A 19,147-nucleotide genomic window follows, 5' to 3' on the forward strand; every position below is an offset into this window, starting at 1 on the left:
CTGCTCCCGCCCATTTGTGCCACTTTGTAGGGAGGAATGGACTTTGTTTACCCATTTCACAAAGAGAAGGATCCAGGATTTTTCAAAGTGACACATTTTCTACATCAAATATAATTTTATTTACTTGAAAATTTATGTTCATGATCTCTAATCCTCACAGCAAGCCATATACATTGGATTATTTTTTAATGTTTATTTATTTTTGAGAGAGAGAGAGAGGGAGACACAGAATCTGAAGCAGGCTCCAGGCTCTGAGCTGTCGGCACAGAGCCTGACATGGGGCTTGAACTCACGAACTGCAAGATTATGACTTGAGCCAAAGTTGGATGCTTAGCCGACTAAGCCACCCAGGTACCCCTACATTAGATTATTTTACAGCTAAGGAAATAGAGACATCAAGGAATTTGCTCAAGGTCACCCACTGCTTTTCCTCTCTCGCATTGGGCGGGGGGGTGGGGGGGAGTGAGTCTTGAGACTTCTGTACATGCTCAGCAGCCACACAGTCCCTTGTACTTCTCGGCATCCCACTTAGCTCCAGGGCCAGACTTGACAGCTGCCTCCTTTTGAAATTCCTTCTACCTCAGTGGTGCCCAGAATTCCTTGAATGTGAAATGAGAAGGTCTTCCCCTTCTAGATAGAAGGCTTCCAACAGAAATGCTCCTGAGGGAGGTGGGTTCACTGTTAAATTCACAAGTAGCCACTTTTCCTTTGATTGTGGTTTATTGGAGGGAGAAGACCACTGAACCTGAGAGGGACATAGGAGCTACAGAGAGAACCCTAAAAAGGTGGGGCTTGCAAGGACAAAAGCATGGGTCATCTATCTCACAATTGTGATTGGGCTGGATCTTCTAAGCCTGGTGTGTTGGCTGGGCTTTGTCCTACTGCCGCCTGGGCAGGGATGAAGTGGACAACCTGATGGAAAACAGCAGTTCAGAGAATATCTCCCGTTGCCAAATCCCCTCACTGCTCTCAAGCACTGGGCAGTTTCACAGATCCCTAGCAGGGGCAGCAAAGGTGGCAGGAGATGAGGGGATGTGGGTGGGCTGTGCACTCAATGAGTCCTCTGGGTGGTGAGAGGGCCCAAGCTGGTATTACTGAGCTGTGCCTGGCTCCCTCTCCTCTGCAGCCTTGTTGAAATGTTCCCCACTGCTGTTTGGAAGAACTGCAGGAAGCCCAGGCATTGATTCTTCAGCCACCTCCACTAAGTGCTCAATAAATATTGATTATCTCAGTGAATCAGTCCCGGAAGCAGGAATATGGCTCTGCCGGCCTCTGTGTGCTCACTAGTGCCTGGCACCTTGTTGGCTTTCAATCAACAGAGAACCCCACCCATTTGGCACTCCCAGCACTAGGGTAGGGTGTGTGGGTGGAGAGCTGGGAAGAAGGACCCTGAAGGCAGAAGGGGGAGGCTAGCCCATGGGCCCTAAAGGAGAAGAGGGGACACAGCTCCAGCAACTTCTCTTGCCATCCACCTTTAGCTTACAGTGGATTCTGATGTGAAGACACTTCTGGACTGCCAATCCCTGGTTCTCAAGCCATCCCAACCTCCCTTCTCTCTACACAGTCCTGCCTCTTCTTTCTTGGCTCCTATTTTGCTCCCTTTGGGAGAGCAGTGGGGGCGTGTGGGGGAAGTTCGTTGGGCCAGAAATTTGAAATGTGGGACGCAAACAAGATTTATTAGATATTTGTGTTTCCCCAGAATTGTCCTCTGCACATGATCTCAGCCTAGGCTTGGAATACAGAAGGCTGACAAAGGGACCCACATTCCAGGTGGCAGGCAAATCTTCCAGCTTTCCTCTGTGTGTCTCTATACATAAAACGCATGTACGTGCATTTATAATCAGAAATGAGAATGTATTTTACCTACTCCTCCCATTATCCCCTGTAACAGATTGGCACTTTATTTAACAATCATAGTTCCCTCTTAACAACAAAAAACAGGGTTGGGGCGCCTGGGTGGCTTAGTAGGTTGAGCGTCCGACTTTTGCTTAGGTCATGACCTCACGGTTCGTGGGTTCGAGCTCCGCATTGGGCTCTGTGCTGACTGCCAGCTCAGAGCCTGGAGCCTTTTTCGGAGTCTGTGTCTCCCTCTCTCTCTGACCCTCCCCTGTTCACGCTGTCTATCTCTCTCTCTCCTAGAAATAAATTAAAAAAATTAAAAAAAACAAAACAAAAAAAACCACAGGGTTAATGGAAGGAGGTGGGTGGGGCATTGACTAAATGGATGATAGATACTAAGAAGGACACTTAATGATGAGCACTGGATGTGGTATGTAAGTGATGAATCACTGAATTCTACTCCTGAAACTAATAAGGTACTGTATGCTAACTAGAATATAAATAGAAATGTGAAGAAATGAATAAAAAATGCATCAATAAATCTAATGGAAAAACAAAAAAACAACAAAAACAATCACAATTCTTATTAACGAAATTAACAATAATTGCTTCATACCATCTAACACTCCATCAATCCAAGTGCAACTTTCCTAATTATCTAAAAGAAATGTAACTTTTTCATGTCATTTTCTTGAACCAGGATCCAAACACATGTGGTTAATATGTCTCAAGCTTCTTCTTTTTTTTTTTTAAGATTTATTTATTTTGGGGAGCATGCAAGCGGGGTGGGGGGCAGAGAGAGAGGGACAGAGGATCCAAAGCACGCTCTGCACTGACGGGCTGATAGCAGCAAGCCCAAAGTGGGGCTCAAACTCATGAACCCACCGTGAGATCATGACCTGAGCCAAAGTAGGTCACCCAACTGACTGAGCCACCCAGGTGTCTCCTTAAGTTTCTTTTAATCTATTATAGGCCCCCTCTGTTTTGTTTAAATGTCACTATTTTTTTTTTTTTACAAATAGTTTATTGTCAAATTAGTTTCCACATAACACTCAGTGCTCATCCCCAAAGTGCCCTCCTCCATGCCCACCCCCCCTCCCCCCCACATCCATCAGTCCTCAGTTTTTGTCAGCATTCAAGAGTCTCTCATGGTTTGCCTCTCTCCCTTTCCCCCACCATTTCCGCCCTTCTTCTCCCCCTTGTTCCTCCGTCAAGTTCCTCCTAATCCTCCTATACGTGCAAACATATGGTATTTGTCCTTCTCTGCCTGACTTATTTCGCTCAGCATAACACCCTCAAGGTCCATCCATGTTGCTACACATGGCCAGATTTCATTCTTTCTCATTGCCATGTAGTATTCCATGGTATAGATAAACCACATCTTCTTGATCCATTCGTCTGTTGATGGACACTTAGGCTCTTTCCATGTTTTAGCTATTGTGGAGAGTGCTGCTATGAACATTGGGGTACATGTGCTCCTATGCCTCAGCATTTCTGTATCCCTTGGGTAAATTCCTAGCAGTGCTATTGCTGGGTCATAGGGGAGTTCTATTGTTAGTTTCCTGAGGAACCTCCACACTGTTTTCCAGAGGGGCTGTACCAGTTTACATTCCCACCAACAGTGTAGGAGGGTGCCCGTTTCTCCACATCCTCGCCAGCATCTAGAGTTCTCTGATTTGCTCTAAATGTCACTATTTTTAAAAATGTTTATTTTGAGAGAGAGTGTGTGCGTGTGTGGAGCAGAGGAGAGGCAGAGAAAGAGGAGAGAGAGAATCCCAAACAGCTTCCATGCTGTCAGTGCATTGTTTTTATTTAATAGATTGTTAAATTACTTTTTATGTCAATAATTACACACATCGTTATTTTTAATCACCATATCCCATTGCATGGGTGTATTGTCACTTCAAGCAAATCACAATATTTTAGGTGTTTTATAGTCTACAGGGCTTGTGGCTTACAATAAAAGTTGCAATGATTACATTGTGCATGTGTTGCTTTCTAGAGTTATGTTTTAAAGTGAAAATAGCTGGGTTAAAAGGTATACACATTTTATTCTTTATTGTTTTTAATGTTTATTTATTTTTGAGAGAGACCGAGCGTGAGCAGGGGAAGGGCAGAGAGAGAAGGAGGCATAGAATCCGAAGCAGCTCCAGGCTCTGAGCTGTCTGCATAAAGCCTGATGTGGGGCTCGAACTCACAAACCATGAGATCATGACCTGAGCCAAAGTCAGACGCTTAACCAACTGGGCCACCCCGGCACCCCAAGGGTATATACATTTTAAAGGTGACATGGTTAGACTGGAAAACAAAATACTGTTGAAACGACCTAAAAAAAATCTGAGATTGGGGTGCCCCAGGCCACGTACAATGTGAGAAGACTCTGAGGTCTAGGGGAGAAATCAGGGGCTGTTGAGGATGGGGCCAAGAAGCCACTGGCTCTCTGGCTTTAGGCCAGTCTTGGGAAAGCTGGAGGCGTGGACCTCACCATCTATAAATTTGGATGGGTCACCACCTCTTCATGCCTCAGTTTCTTTTTTAAGAATACTCAGTGGTCCCTTCTAGCTCTATTCTAAGAATACACAGTGGGACTACTGTGAGGATGACAAGAAATAGCTCCTGTAAAAGGCTGGCAGAGAATTCATAGGGAACTGTGGCTGGGTTACTATGGAACAGTGGAAGACTCTCTTCCCCCATGCCAAACCTCAGTGCCAGGGGACTCTGGGTATTATTCACCAAACTTTACTAAGTCACCAGGAGCAAGTGAGGGTGGTGTGTGTAGAATGTTCCTCTTTGGCTCTGGCCCCTCTTAAGTTGATCCTAATCCACATGGCATAGGATAAACTGGAATAGTGATTAAGATGCAAATTTTGGATTCTCAGACCCCAAGAAATTGACAATTTGTAGGACTCTTAAGGACTCTTGTCTTCTGAATGAGTGATTTAAAAATCATCATATTGCTATTTTAATCTCTTGTCACTATGTACATAATATTGTGCTTATATAGCTTAACAATACAGATTTTCAAGGATGCTTATATATTTGCGCCGTGCTTCCAAGAACACTGAAGTGAATCACTCACTTCATGGGGTGGGATGGGATGGGACTGACATCATTAATAGTATCAAAGGTTGAGATTCTCAGATATTTCTGAAAAAACTTGTTAGCAGTAAACAGAAAGAGGACAACACATGACTGAGAAAGAGTAAATGAGGAAAAAGCTAAGAGGCAAAGGAATTAGTAATCCTGGGCAGGGTGAAGAAAGTGACTCAGCTATGGCCTTTGGAGTTTGGGGCTGCTTGTTGTGAAGAACAGCTGGGCTTTTGGCACAGCACAGAGACAGACAGACTTTAACCAGAGCTTCCCGGAGTCAAACAGACTTGGCTTCTCCTGGTGCCATGTATACAATTCCCACATCTCACTGCACACCCAGCAGAGCTAGAACCTGAGGAATACCATTGCCCTGTTCACTGTCCCTTGAAGCCATGCTGCCTTCTCTAAGAATAGGGTTCCAGAGAGAATAATGTTTCCAAGGGAAAGCCAGACATTGTTGGGGTGTTTGGCTGGGGGTGGGGAGAGTTCTGACTTCCAATATATGTCTTGTCATGAGCCTGCTTGAAGGAAAAGCTCCCAAGCATTTGGAAGATGTGGTAAAGGAAGAGGTTCGTGGGGTATTTAGATGTCATAACTTCCATACAGTAAAAAAGCAGTAGGTAGGTACAGGTTAGGCTACTCCATCTCTTTATGACCTTAAATTCTTCAAGCCTCAGGTTCTTCATCGTTTAAGCAAGAAAAATAATATCTAGTTCAAGGTTGTCATAGAAACAGAATGAAGCGATTTTGAAGTCTTTTTTTTTTAAGAGTAGAATTGGGGAGGAGAAGGGAACAAAATAGTTGGGGAGAGAGAGGGTGGCAAACGATGAGAGACTCTTGAATACTGAGAACTAACTGAGGGCTGATGGGGGTGGGGAAGAGGGGAAGACGGGTGATGGGCATGGAGGAGGGCACTTGTGGGGATGAGCACTGGGTGGTATATGGAAACCAACTTGACAATATACTATGAAAGAAAAAAACAAGAGTAGAATTAATGTTTTATTGTCACTTATAATCAGATGGCAGTTGGGATATATAGTCTTTATGTAAATAAAAAAATTACAAGTTTTAAACAGCCAATGACTTGTTAGGTTTTCAGAAAACATAGTTAGATTAATTCATTAATGATGACTTCAAGTTTTTCCTTATCAGCTCCAGAAAATTCACTCACCTTTTGTCCCTTTTTAAAAAAACTAAGAGAAGGGTCCCTGGGTGGCTCAGTGGGTTAAGCGACCAACTCTTGGTTTCGGCTCAGGTCATGATCTCATGGTTTGAGTTCAAGCCCTTAGTTGGGCTCTGCACTGGTAGTGGGGAGCCTGCTTGTGATTCTCTCTCTCTTTCTCTTTCTCTCTCTGACCCTCCCCTACTCACACTCTCTCTCACTCTCTTTCAAAATAAATAAGGATTAAAAGAACAAAATTGGAAGATTCTCATGCATTTGGCTTCATGCTCTGAAGCAACATCCTGACAGTCATAGACATTTACCTCAAGGAGCACCACATTGGAATACTTCTCAGAAAGGAAATGAAAAAAATGCTTGATCATTTTGCAAGGTCCACACCACGTGGCTGAGAAGTCGACTACTACGAGTTTATCTCCTGCACTGTTCAAGGCTTCCTGAAAAGTATACCTCCTCTCAATCTGCTTCACCGTTTTGGTGGCTGCGGTCTGATAAGCAATCTTAAGGACAGATGAAAATGGATCGAAACCGCCAGACAGAGCTTTTGAGTTTGAAGTCTTCAGCTTGGTGAATGGCACCATCATTGTGCTTAATAAGCCCTTTTGCCCCTGCGCCTCCCTCACCAAACCTTATCTCTTCGTGAGGCAAACGAGCAGGGTGGCTGATCCCCATGAATTTTCTAGGTCTGAGCTTGGAGTCTACAAAGGTGCTTGGAAGTATGTGAGAAGTTCCCATTGGCAGAAAAGGCCTCAGCCTGGCTGAGCTCAGCTCAGCTCTTCCATAAACCTGCCAGGACAAGGGCACTGGAACCAGACCCGGAAGCCCGACAGAGAGCAGGATCGGGAACCAGGTAACTGCACTCAGGAGCTGCCTCTTACCTGCCTGTCCTGCTCTGCCCCTGAGACCACCCAGAGGAGGCCCTGCACCCAGAAGCCCTGAGCAATTGGTCCAGTGGGACAGGGCTTCCAGAGGCATAGAGGTATCCCTCACTGGCTAGCATACCCAGAAGGATCTCTGGAAATGTCCGCAGCCTGAGAAGCAGCCAGACCTCACTCTCCAGTCCCAGCCACTGCCATTCTGCCCATCAGCCTGAGATGACCCCAGAGTGGCCAGGAGTCCTTGGCATGACTCATTGTGTAGAAGAGGAAGTCAAGTCCCAAAGACACAGGAGGGGCATGTCGGGAGACTGCAGCAAGAGGGAGGCTCATTTGAGCCTTGAGTTCCCAGCCCTGAAGACCCATGAGACAGCCTGGAGTCCAAATAAGATGGGGACCAGCTGCCCACTCTGGACTTTTTTGACCCTAAGAGGGAGTGTGGGGGTCCCTGTGGTGTGGTAAGAGCAACACTGAATCCAGGAGGCTCGGGTAGCTCAGTCAGTTAAGTGTCTGACTTGGTTCAGGTCATGATCTCACAGTTCATGGGTTCAAGCCCTAGGTTGGCTCTGTGCTGACAGCTCAGGGCCTGGAGCCTACTTCACATTCTGGATTTCCCTCTCTCTCTCTGCACCTTCCCTGTTTGTGCTCTCTCTCTCTCTCTCTCTCTCTCTCTCTCTCTCTCTCAAAAATAAGAGATAAACATTAAAAAAAAAAAAAAAAAAGAACAACACTGAATCCAAGACAGAGTCCTTCGTTTTGGGACCAGCACATCGCCTCCAATTAATTTTAGGAGAGCTATTTAATTTGCATGTGTTCTTGGGCATCTGTAGTGAGGTCAGTAAAGCCTCTCTCAGGAACATTATCATTTATGCAATAGAACAGTAAGCTGCTGTGAAAAAGAATGGGAGAATAATCATAACAGCTAATGCCAAAGGGCTTACTGTGGGTCAGACACTTCTGAGAATGCCAGATGTCTTCACTCATATCACCCTCAAATAACCCTATGGATTAATATCATCCCCCCACATTTTAAAAAAATTTTAATGTTTATTTTTGAGAGAGAGAGACAGATGTAAATGGGGGAGGGGCAGACAGAGAGGGAGACACAGAAACCCAAGCAGGCTCCAAGCTCCAAGCTGTCAGCACAGAGCCCCATGTGGGGCCTGAGGCCACGAACTGAGATCATGACCTGAGTTGAAGTCGGACGCCCAATTGACTGAGCCACCCAAGCACAATTCCCCCTAATTTAAAGCCAAGAAAAAGGAGGTACAAAGTTAAATAATTTATCCCATTCACTCCCACCACATACATACATATGTTTGAATATGTATGGGAAAAATGTCTATAAGGATGGATAAAAAACTGTTAATGGCAGCTACCTCTTGAGGTTTTATATTATTTGAGGGGAAGGTAACAGGAGGAATTTCTTTCTAAAAACCATATAGGTTTCTTTATTGATTGACTGTTTTTAAACCAGGATCATGTAATACTTTTGGGGTTTAAGAAAATGAATAAGGGAATCACTACTCACTGGCTTTCAGGTTTGACTGCAGAAGAGCGTAAGTGATGGCATGTGCTCCTGAGTCAGGAGACACTCTTCATTCCCAGAAGGCCTTTGGTAGCAGCCAGTTCCCAGAAGCAGGGGGAAGGAGGGAGCCACCCACTCTCGAACCATTACAACCCCACCCCAGACCCCCAGAAGACCCCTGGGCTGGCCTGGGCCATGTGGTCTGTTACGTCACCAAGGGTCATTCAAGGGGCCTCAAGGACTGTAGGGTGGATCCAATAGTTGGGAGCAGTCAGCTGTTCGCATGTTTCAGCCATGAGGCTGCACCCTTGTTCTACTTCTTAGTCTTTTTAATCAATCATCTTCTTTGTCTTATGACAGCAGAATGCCTGCCAACAGCGCGGCCAGTTCTTGGCGCCTCCAACTAGTCTCTACATCTTGCATCTTTTGGTCTTAGCCATGTTGCCATGTTTTGTGGACTTGACTGCACTGAATTTTGTTTTTGTTTTTATTTTTTAATTTTTATTATTTTTTATTTATTTATTTTGTACATTAAAAAAATTTTCTTTTTTGAGAGAGACAGCACAAGCAGAGGAGGGGCAGAGAGAGAGGGAGACTCAGAATCTGAAGCAGGCTCCAGGCTCTGAGCTGTCAGCACACAACCCAATAGGGGACTCAAACTCATGAACCGTGAGATCATGCCCTGAGCCAAAGGCTGATGCCTAACCAACTGAGCCACCCAGGTGCCCTGTGAGTTTTGTTTTTGAATAAATGAGCTTCTGCTGTCAGAGGAACTAAGCAGGTACTCATTATGGCTGTGATTATGGTGTGTTTGCCTTCATCATCCCTCCAACCCATTTTGGTTGCTTTCTTTTTTTGCTTCCTTCCCCCTATATGCGATTTCTGTGGAGGACTTTGTGTTTTCTAGATCCTTGAAAATTAGATCAGAAGGGAACATCACCTCATCTTTCTAGTTTTTCAAACTGGTTTTTACTATAATAAGCTTTAGTGGAATATTTTTATCCTTTCTATTACCAGTTTAATATTTTAATCTTGCTTCAGAGAAATATGAGTTTAAGTTTCCTCCCCAGCTTTACTAACCCTTTGATATTATGTGATTGTCTAGAAAACCCTATGAACCTCAGTATTCACTTGCATAGTCATTCTCAGGTTATCAAAGCTGATACACCATTTATTTAGACCCCATGCCATTAGACGTGGCCTCGGTGTTTCAAATCACTTCTGTGCTCATGTCCCCACAGTCATTATCAATTACTTCTATAGCCCATGGCCTCTGCTGTTGAATTCCTTCAGGGTTTCCATTCCTTGAAATATGCTCCTCAAGTGTCAAAACCAACTGGGATCTTTATATTATGTTGCTAGTTCCTTTTCCTTCATGTTGTAGGGCTTTTCTTTCAGGCTCTTCTCTTCCCAGGCTTGAAAAGTGAGGCTCAAAAAAATATTATTCTAGCATCTTAAAACATCTCTTCACAGGACTCCCCCTAACCAAGTACTGCACCCAGGTTTATATGATCATACCTGATCTCATCGCAGAATTTACAGAGTTGGCAAGTAGTCGTGCAGGGAAATGTTACAGAGGATTGTGTGGCTCTCTGAGCTTTACAAACATTATCTCATCTTACTCATCTTCCTCATTCAGCAGGAAATTGAGGCCCAATGCAGGGATGGAACGTGAAATGGAGATAACTGGTACATGGGGGTTGAGCTCCAATGACCATTCCCTCAACCACAGTGATGCTGCATTTTCTTTGTGATATTCTTGATCACAGAGTTGCCCTTGTACCATGTTATTGTCTCTGTTTAGCTGCTAGGTTCATGGTGGGGGCAGGGGTGGTTTGCATTATGATCAACTCATTGTTTAATTTGGCTCTATTTAGGCTCTCTATGCTAGTATTCTTGGCGTTGATGATTATTTGCTCTCCTCTATAATGGAGATTTAACTCAGCTGAAAAATAAAATGTCCCCGCCTTAACTCAATCCCCATTTTCATAGAACCCTACATTGTTAAAAATTTGGTGTATGTCCTTGCAGATATACTCCAAACACTAGACATACACTGTATCTATATATTTATATCTACATAGATATAATTGTACAAAAATGGGGTCATATCCTGGTTACATATATTTCCATGAGAGTACATGTAGACCATATTCATTCTTTTAAACGCTAATACTATTCCATTGTATGGATGTACCATATATCATCATATATCTTTTATCATTATCCTGTAGGTGGGTGTGTAGGTTTCCACAATATGTTGCCATTATAAATACAGTGAATTTAAATGTACATATATCTTTCCACATAAATAATAAAATATTTCTGTAGGATTATTAGAAGTAGAATTTCTATGCTGAAGGATATTAAAGCAATTTTCAAGGATCACATATATGCTCCCTTTAGGAGGCAAAAATATATTCCTCTTTTCATTCTTCCAGAATAAATGCTATCTAATCAATTGGATATTTGTAATTCTTCGGCCTTTCTGCCACTGTTTCTTCCTCTTAGGTTCCTTTTAACCACGTTTTCTTTTTTGGTGGTGAAACTCTGATTTTTTCCCCACAATTTTCCAAGCATTCATTCTATGCCAGCCCATTCATGGAAGTGGCTAAGACAGATATGGAGTTGACATTTAATTGAAGGTGATGACTGGAAAGAAAAAGATGATAAATATGACCCTTGCAGACTGAGATGTTATAGAAAGTCAAATAAACAGGATGATGTGTTAAAGGATGTTACAGTTTTCTATTGCTGCCCAAAAAGACTAACACACACTTAATGGGTTAAAACAGAAACACTGATTTTCAAAAAATTTTTCTTTTGACATGATCAGCTCTAATACAAAATTTGATTTGACAGGAGCCATCACTGTAACACATCAACTTTGAATTTTTCTGTGCTGCCAGTCCTTGCTCATATGTAGTTATAATTTGAAAATACCACTATTTTTGTGATTATGAAAATAATATAATTTCCTATTTTAAAAACCACAGAAATATGTAAATATAAAATGAAAGCCATTCTCAGTTCTAGTCCACCCCCAGAGATAAGTACTGGTAACAATTTATAAATATATATTTTCATAATCACCGTCAAAACACAGATATGATTTATTTTCACTTAGTAATATCTCTTAACCATTTTTATATGCTTACAAAATATTTGTAATTAAAGTTTTCCAAAAGACTTTTGTTTGGACTGGAATCCAATTTTATTTATTTACTTTTATTAATTTTTTAAAAAGTTACATCCAAGTTAGTTAGGATATAGTGCAACGATGATTTCAAGAGTAGTGGAATCCATTTTTAATGTTCCTCTTTTTCTCTTGTTAGAAATATTTTGTATTTTTGAACAATTAGACAATATTACAAGAGGAAAATGAGATCAGCCATAACATTGTCACCTAGAAATAATCACTGTTATAATTTTGATGCATTTGCGTCTAGAAATGTAAATCTTTGTCCAGATTTTTTATCATTTTCCTGGGATGGGTTCCTAGAAGAAGAATTAGTGGGAGATGTGGAAAGGGCTTAAATATTTTAAGACTCTGGAGATAATTTGCCAAATATCTTGAATATGAGATTATTCAGCTAAAAAATTTCATTGTAAATGGTTACACAATATTCTGTTTGGCTCTGTAGCTTACTTAATTAACTATTCTCTTGCTATACAGCTGCCTTGCAGGGTAGCTGAGAAAATTAAATGAAGAGGGCGTATTAGGGAACCCAGCCCTGGGCCGGACTTGGAGGGCAGCTCCATTACTTTGTTTGCCTATTTGTTACTTCCACCACTTCAGGTGTCTCCCAGAAAACTCAGCCCTAACTGCTTTTCATCTCATCTGGGGGCCTCTCCAGCTCATCCCCCAAAGCCTGAGCCTCCCCAAGATGTCAGCCTCTCCTGAACCCAGACCAGGTAAGACTCTTGCTTCCCATAAGATGACATGCTAAGATGACAACCCTTTTTCAGAGGTCACCAACACTGACAAGTGTGACTATATCACACTTGGTGTCAGCAGATCCAAAGGTAACAGAAATTCAGAGATGTTCTCTCCTTCTGAGGATGCTGTCTGTAGGAAGGTCTGGCTGTGGAGGGGAACACAGCTCAAGACTGGACCAGTAGAAGTGGACTCCAGCCCAGAGATGAGTTTGTACAATTGACTTTTTCTATCCTTCTAAGTTCAGCTCATAATCTGCCTCCTCCCGAGACCTTTTCTGAACCCCTCCCCCCCAAGCCCTCACAGCGCTCCCACTCATCTGGCCATTTAATCAATCACTCATTGTGCAATGTTATTTATCACCAGATACCCTCTGAGAATCTGCTCTGTGCCCAGTGCTGTGCTAGGCAGTGAGGAAATAACAGTGAACAGCAAAGGCACAGGTCGAACCCCCTGGTTGCTTATAGCATAACAGGAAAGAGGGACACTGCACAAGTACTGTGCTTGCAAGAGGTATTGCTCTTCCTCCCAAAAGCTGGGCTGATTTTCCACTCCGGGGGGTTAGGAGTATGTCTTGCATTCCTTTTAGGCCCTGAGTGATCTAATACACTCTGTGTTCACAGCAGCTGCTCAATGAATACCTTTTGAAAAATTAACAATGAGAGACAAACTATAAAAATGTTGATCGCCTCTTTTTTTATTGAGTTACAGTTGACATGTAACATATGTATTATTAACATATGTATGTTAGATTCAGGTGTGCAACCTAATGATTAGATATAGTGTATATTCTGAAATGGTCACCACAGCTAGGGTCATCAACATCCATCACCATACAGAGTTACAATTTTTTTTCTTGTGATGACTACTTGTAAGATCTACTCTCAGCAACTTTCAAATATGCAATACGGTATTATTAACTATAGACAACACCACACTGTAGTTTGATTGTTTCTTGGTTGCCTTCTTGTTTCAGACATTTAGAGGCACCAGGGTGGAAAGACCAGAGATTCTGAGATTTCATGGGACCTGGGTTCAAATCTTAATTTTGTCTGTTACCAGCTGGATACCTGTAGGCAATCTGTTCTCTGAGCCTCAAGTACCTCCTCTGCACAATGGGGGCAATAATATCTCATCCAAAAAGCTATTAAAAGGATTAAATGAGGAAATTTATGTAAATGTGATATTGGATCCAACACATATAAACCCTTTAAAGTAAGTTCCCTTTCCCTAGCCAATTGAACCTTGAATGAGAAGCCAAGGAAGTTTTTTTCCTAACAAGGGGCCTCCATTCATTTAGGATGAGGAGTGTAGAAGGGAAGAGTGACATTTTAAGTCTGGAAGGGGTCTTGGACTAATCCCTTTATTTTTTCGGTGAGAAAACTGAGGCCCAGAGAACTCAGGTGACTTCCCTAAGGTCACACAGTGATTCTAGTAGGACAGCTGGAAATAGAACCCAGGTCTTGATTCCAGCATCCAATGTTTTGGGCAGAATTTCACTGCCAATCTCTCACTCTCAGAAAAGGGAATGCCTTCATGTCACAGTTTATCTGAGGTCATTTTCCAGGGAGGAAAATTCCTATGAAACTGGCTGCAGAGATTCTCATGCCCTTTATAGAATTCTGGAGACTGGACAGCAGGGATGTAGTCAGCTTACCCTGTCACATTCCATTTCAGACAAGGCCAGGATGGGGTGACTTCCAGATGATCTCAGGGCTTGATATCCCTAGAGGACAGGGCAAGCCTTTCCTCTCTGCTTTTGGGGAGATGCAAAGTTGGGGGAACAGTCACATAGGACAGGCCTGGACTGCAAACAAGATGCTTGACATCACTCAAGACCCAAACACCCCAAACTCCTCAGATATGGAGCTCTGCCTCCTGGATCTTCAACTTCTCTTGATGAAAGTAATAATTGGAACAATATTACTAGGTGTCAGGCACAGTTAAGGGCTTTCCACACATTATCTTTGCCTGAACACATGTAACCTACAAAATGAGGCACTGAAAGTTTCCTTTGTCTGTTCAAGTTCACCCAGCTGGGTCTTCTTTTTTTTTAAGTTTATGTTTTTATTTTGAGAGAGAGAGAAAGAGAGAGAGAGCGAGAGAGAGAATGCATGTGTGTGCACTAGCAGGGGAGGGGCAAAGAGTATGGGATAGAGAGAATCCCAACTAGGCTCCATGCTGTCAGTGCAGAGACTGATGCAGGGCTTGAACCCACAGACCATGAGATCATGACCTGAGCTGAAGCCAGGGGTCAGACATTTAACTGACTGAGACACTCAGGCACCCCTTGTGGTCACCCAGCTGGGTCTTAAACTCAATTTGACTCAAGGGGCCCTTACTTTTAACTACTTCTCTAGATTGGCTCCACTTACTTGAAAATCCTTAGCAAATGAGTAGGAAGTTTTCCACATCTTGTCAACTTTCTCCTCTCTCAACTGCGGCAGAAGTTCAGTCTGGAAAGTGGGAAAAAGAGGCAAAGAGCTAGCCTTCATTACTCTCCTACAGAGCTCAGCCTTAGCACCTCCTCATCCTTGTCCACTCTCTTCCACCTGACCCCAAATCTCTTCCATCCAATCTCATCCTCATCCTCATCTTCTCCATCCCCAATCCCATTGCCATCCAATCTCACCTGATTCCTTCTCTATCCTTGTTCCATTCTCATCCTCAACTCTATCTCTTCAAGGCAGACTTTGGGTTGGTCTTTGTCTCCAGGCCTGAGATCAACATCTGTGACCTGACATAGAGAAGGTTTGTTCTCTTTTACACTATTAGTATTAACATTTCCATGAATTTCCTCTAAGTCACCCTTCCACAGCCCTCTTTTTCTGAGGTACTTTTCATGGCCTTCCTCATTTACACAATTTTCCAGAGTCTATCCTCTCCCCTACATCCTCTTGTGTAGTCACTGACCTCATTTTTCTCAATGCAAAGACACATTCTTGGTTGCTGCCTATTCCTGGCTTATCTATCCCAGGAGGCCCTACTCTTATCCCAGCAACAAATGGCTTCCTGGGAATCTGGGCAAGGCTAGATTGAGTAACTAGATCATGTGAATATATGCACAGGGTTAACATCTAGAACATGGCTGGAGCAGGGAGTCAGGCTGTCACCCGAGGCTATTCAAGATCATGAGGGCATATCCCTGTGTCCAGCTGGACATGTACTTGACATGGTTTGGTGTCTGGGCAAGAGTGATCATGGAGTCTTCAGGAGATCCTCAGACCCTAGCATGGCAGGTAGGGGTAGGACCGAGTAGAGAATGTTATGGATAATCATGACAGCCATATCAACAACAGTCTCTAGTCTAGCAAGAAGAGGTGAGTTAGGCTGGGGCAGATAAATACTTGGACAGTCTTAAGAAAGGAATTAGGCAGGCACTGATGGGCAAGATTTGGGAATAAGCTAAGGGACTAGAGTTCAGGATTAATAACTGGTTGTGTACCTGGTAAGGAGCAAGAGGGCTGGAGGCCCATAAGCATGATGCTAATAAATAGGTAGATTAATAATCACCATATATTGCAAATATATATTCTCATATTATAGTGCAAGCCCTGATCTACCTTCCTTCCTTCCTTCCTCCCTCCCTCCCTTCTTCCTTTTCTTTTTTCTTTTTAACGCAAGTGCCTGACTTAACTTTTGATTGCTGAGGCATTAAAAAATGGTCAAAGGACCAAAGAAGACCTACAAAAGATTAATAGGTACATGAAAAGATTCTCAATATCACGAGTCATTAAGGAAAAGCAAACTAAAACCTCACGCCTGTTAGAATGACTGTCATCAAAAAGATAAGAGATAGTAAATGCTGGCATGGCTGCAGAGAAAATGAGCCCTTGTGCACTGTTGGTGGGATTGTAATTTGGTGCAGCCACTGTGGAAAACAGTATGGAAGATGCTCAAAAAATTAAACATAAAACTACCATATAATCTAGCAATTCCCCTCCTGGGAATATATCTAAAGGAAACAAAAACACTAACATGAAAAGACATTTGTTGGGGCAACTGGGTGGCTCAGTGGATTAAGCATCTAAATTCAGCTCAGGTCATGATCTCACAATTTGTGGGTTCGAATCCCGTGTTGGGCTCTGTGCTGTCAGCTCAGAGCCTAAAGCCTGCTCAGGACTCTGTGTCTCCCCCCCTCTCTGCCCCTCTCCTGCTTGTGTTCTGTCTCTGCCTCTGTCTCTGTCTCCCTCTCTCTCTGTCTCAAAAAAAAATATTAAAAAAATTTTAAATATATGTAAAAGAAAAAGTATCTGCACTTTCATGTTTATAGAAGCATTATTTACATTAGCCAAGACATAAAAACAACACAAGAGTCCATCAGTGGATAAATGGATAAGGAAGTTGTGCTGTGTGTGTGTGTGTGTGTGTGTAATATTATTCAGTCATAAAAAAGGAGGAAGTCCTACCATTTGTGATAATAACATGGATGGAGCTTGAAGGCATTATGCCAAGTGAAATAAGTCACACAGAGAAAGAAAAGTACTGTATGATCTCACCTACATATGGAATACCAAAAAAAAGCAAACCAACTCATAGAAAAGAAGATCAGACTTATGATTACCAGAGGTGTAGGTGGGGAGAGGGAATTGGAGGAAGGTGATCAAAAGGTACAAACTTCCAGTTATAAGATGAGTAAGTACCAGGGATGTAATGTACAACATGACTATAGCTAACACCGATGAATGATCTATAGGAAGAATGTGAAGAGAGTAAATCCTAAGAGTTCTCATCACCAGGAGAAAAAAAATAATTTTTTCTTTTCTTCTTTTCTTTTTATCGTAGTTATATGAGGTGCTGAATGTTAGGCTGAAGCTATTGTAGTAATCACTTCACAATATATGTAAATCAAACCATTACGCTATTATACTCCTTAAACTTATACAGTAATATATGCTCATTATTTCTCAATAAATAAAGGGGTGGGGGAAGAGGCACTTTCTTAAAAGATGGCTATCTTGAATAAACACATTTTCAGTTACAAGACTAGATTAAGAGGTAGGCTGCACTGCACCCCGTCCCCCTCACCACTCTAGGCTCCATTGTTTTAGAAATCTTGCTTGATTTTGTTTGATAACTGACCATTTGAGCTGCTTGTTTCTTGTTTTCCTGTACTCTCAATTCCCACTCTTATGGGTTTTAAAAAATATTTTATTTGTAAGTAATCTCTATACCTAACATGGGTCTTAAACTCACAACCATGAGATCAAGGGTCATATACTCCATCCACTGACCCAGCCAGGCAGGCACCCGTTCCACTCTTTTATTTTAAACTCACCAATAAAGAGTGAGCCTGCAAAACCCTACGCACCCACCCTCTACCTCAATAGAAGCAGAAGCCCAAGCCTGAGCCATGACCTCATTGTGTGGCCCCAGGTATGCTGTGTAATTTCCATTGCATATAAGTAATACACCTCATATCTTTTGAAGTCTCCTGATGGATTGCTGAGAGTGTCATGTAATCATAAGAAGAACCCACAAGGGCTGATCAGCTACAGCACTGATTATCAATAGGCTGAGACTGCTGCACAACATATACATTTCTCATCTGTAGCATTTTCTGCGCCAGTATTACTATCTGACTTCCTAATACCCATACAGAGGGTGGTATACATGAGGAAGTAGGCTCAGAGAAGTCAAAGGATTTTCCTCTGTAACTACTTAGGAGTAAAATTGGCACCAGAATCCAGGTCTCTGATCCAGCATTCTTCCAGTTTTGTCAGAGAGTTTCCTTCAATATAGAGGGTTGAGAGCCAAAGGCACTTGGCTTGACAGAAGAGTTTGGGTGGGACCAATGAGGAGATGAGCCTGGGGCAGGGATGTGGAGATGGGCAGAAACTCTCCCTGCCACGGGTTTAATTGGCTGGAGAACTCTGTGACCCAGCAATTCCACCCTAGATATATACCCAAAAGGAATGAGTGCATTATGTCCACCAAAGACAGGTACAAGAATGTTCATTGAAGATTTATTCAGAATTATCAAAAACTAGAAACAACCCAAGTGTGCATCAATAGGAAAATGGATAAACATTTGGTATATCTCTACAGTGAAATACAACTCAGCAATGAAAATGAATAAACTACTAATACATACAACAACATGGATGGATCACAGTGACATTGTACCGAAAGAAGCCGGTTTCCAAAGGGTAGCTTCAGTATGACCAAAACTAATCTAAAGTGACAGAAATCACACCAGTGATTGCTTCCACTGGTTGGGGGAGACTGACTGGGAAGGGGCACAAGGGAAGTTTCTGAGGTGGTGGAAATGTCCTATATCTTGACTTGGTTAGTGTGAACACATGTATGTATAACTTTAAGATTTATATACTTTGCTATATGCAAATTATACTTAAATTTTTAAAAATAATTAAAGCTCAGCTTTTTAGGAAAGTGTCAGTTGCAGAAGGAAAAGAAATGCCTTAAAAAGCCTCGTATGGAGGTGACATCCCAGGTTGCCTCCTGTGTAAGATGACCAGCTTTGTCTGATTGGCCTGGGATTGAGCGGTTTCATGGGACAAAAGACTATCAGTGGCAAAACTGGGAGAGTCCTGAGCAAACCAGGACAGCTGGTCACCCACTCTTGTGGGAGTGGGGAACTGAGAGGGAGCTTTGGATGTCTGGCAGACAGGTTGGATTCCCTTGGTCTCAGAGCCCAGGTGCTGCTTCACAGGCTCAGAAAAGGGCCACGGAAGGAT

General features: G+C 42.7%; 1 protein-coding gene across 1 annotated transcript; it reads right to left on the bottom strand.

Moving 5' to 3' along the window:
* Nucleotides 1–6,037: 6,037 nt before the first annotated feature.
* On the bottom strand, nucleotides 6,038–6,693 carry LOC120243808 (thioredoxin-like). The gene is made up of 2 exons (XM_039250050.1): nucleotides 6,361–6,693; nucleotides 6,038–6,133 (listed from the first exon to the last, which is right to left on the bottom strand). The coding sequence occupies exons 1-2, from the start codon at nucleotides 6,691–6,693 to the stop codon at nucleotides 6,038–6,040; spliced, it is 429 nt and encodes a 142-aa protein (XP_039105981.1).
* Between the last annotated feature and the right edge of the window lie 12,454 nt (nucleotides 6,694–19,147).

Source organism: Hyaena hyaena, unplaced genomic scaffold, assembly GCF_003009895.1.
Source record: "Hyaena hyaena isolate Hyena2069 unplaced genomic scaffold, ASM300989v1 scaffold_361, whole genome shotgun sequence".
Classification (NCBI taxonomy): domain Eukaryota; kingdom Metazoa; phylum Chordata; class Mammalia; order Carnivora; family Hyaenidae; genus Hyaena; species Hyaena hyaena.